Genomic DNA, 1,518 nt, shown 5'->3' with positions numbered 1-1,518 from the left:
AGTCCGAGGCTGAGGCTGCCCCCTGCCTGCCCTAGAAGCAGCAAGGAGGGTCGGAGCTGGAGGAACTCATGAGCAAGTTTCATTCCAAGAACCAGAAGAGGCTGGAGGGCGACAGCTAGGCCTGGCTGGGAGCACCCGCTGCGGGCGGGCACGGCCCCCACCCGTGCGTGGAGTATTATTTTTGTATGTGTATGTATGTGGTACCATGGACACAGAGGGCGTGCGCTGCTGGCGGGGCCTGCACCTGGCGGGGCCAGCTCACCTGCCTCCTGCCCATGGCCTGTCCTTGGGCTCAGCAACGCCCCGCCACACGCAGCCCTGCCCAAGGCCCACCTCAGCCAAACTTGCCGCCTGGAGGTGCCAGCCCTCCCAGCTCTCCCCACACCTCCCCCCGAGGCACAGAAGCCCCCTCGCCTCTGGCCTCCTCCATCCACAGGGGTCCCTGGGACTGGGACTCTGCCCCGTCCCACTCCCATGACTGCTCCACAACCCCACTGCCCACACCCCCACTGCCCACACCCCCACCCCATCCCTGAAGCAGAGCCCAAGAAAGGAACTTCTCCGGCCAGTCTCGGGCCAGCCTCGCCCTGCGTGCTGTACAGGGGCCTGGAGGCCTGAGCCCTGGGCTCTGCAGACCACACCCCAGCCCCCCCCCCCCACCGCTGGCTGTGGGCCAGAAGGGCAGCCACCCAGCCACCCTGCCGGCCCCAGATAGTGCCCACAGCGCCCACCTGTGCTCTGCTCCCGGGTGGCTGGGGGGTGGTGGTGGTGGTGCTGTACTCCCTGCACCTTTTCAAGAAGCAGGTGTGGACTGGACTCACCCAAGCACTGGCCTTGGACATCCCACCTGCCCCCACTGCCCGCACCCCCACTGCCCACACCCCCACTGCCCACACCCCCACCCCATCCCTGAAGCAGAGCCCAAGAAAGGAACTTCTCCGGCCAGTCTCGGGCCAGCCTCGCCCTGCGTGCTGTACAGGGGCCTGGAGGCCTGAGCCCTGGGCTCTGCAGACCACACCCCAGAACTGAGAGCCACACTCCGAGGCCCTGACATTAAACCGGTTTTCTCCTCGAGGCCCCGCGTCTGTCTCCTGGAGGTGGGGGGTCGCTGTGGGTCAGGGTGCGTGAAGTTGCACCTTCGTAAGAGCCAGCGGGCAGGGGCAGGCTGTGGCCAGGCGGGCCATGGAGGCCCCAAATCAGGCCGCTCACCCTGACCCTGGTGGGGAGCCCTGGGAGCCCCTCCCCTGCACACTATCCAAGAGGGGCCCGGGGGACACGCCTGGGAGGTGAGAGGTTGAGAGGGGCCCTGCCCAGAGGCCTGAAGACTGTCACCCAAGACCAGTGCGAGCGGTGGGGTTGCCAGAGCTCAGGTGGGTGGGGAGGGCGGGGGCGTGAGTCAGAGGAGCCAGGAAGCTGAGCTGAGGGTGCGGTGGGGGTAGGGGAGGGAGGGGCTGAAGGTGGGGCAGCCGGGATAGCGTCCGTGCAGAGGGCTGCACTCTGCCCCGCGAGGCTCCTGAC

At 67.7% G+C, this 1,518-nt stretch overlaps 1 protein-coding gene across 1 annotated transcript in view; it reads left to right on the top strand.

Annotated features, from left to right (window-relative positions):
• EPS8L2 (EPS8-like 2) overlaps nt 1-119 on the top strand; it is a 15,518-nt gene extending 15,399 nt beyond the window's left edge. Inside the window, exon 6 of the mRNA XM_014534004.1 lies at nt 36-119. Coding sequence (XP_014389490.1) covers nt 36-119 — 84 coding nt within the window. The remainder of the gene's footprint in view (nt 1-35) is intronic.
• Nucleotides 120-1,518: the final 1,399 nt, after the last annotated feature.

This window comes from Myotis brandtii, unplaced genomic scaffold, assembly GCF_000412655.1.
Source record: "Myotis brandtii unplaced genomic scaffold, ASM41265v1 scaffold1236, whole genome shotgun sequence".
Lineage (NCBI taxonomy): Eukaryota > Metazoa > Chordata > Mammalia > Chiroptera > Vespertilionidae > Myotis > Myotis brandtii.
Note: the sequence above shows the minus strand (reverse complement) of the source record. Positions and strands in the feature narration are given on the sequence as shown.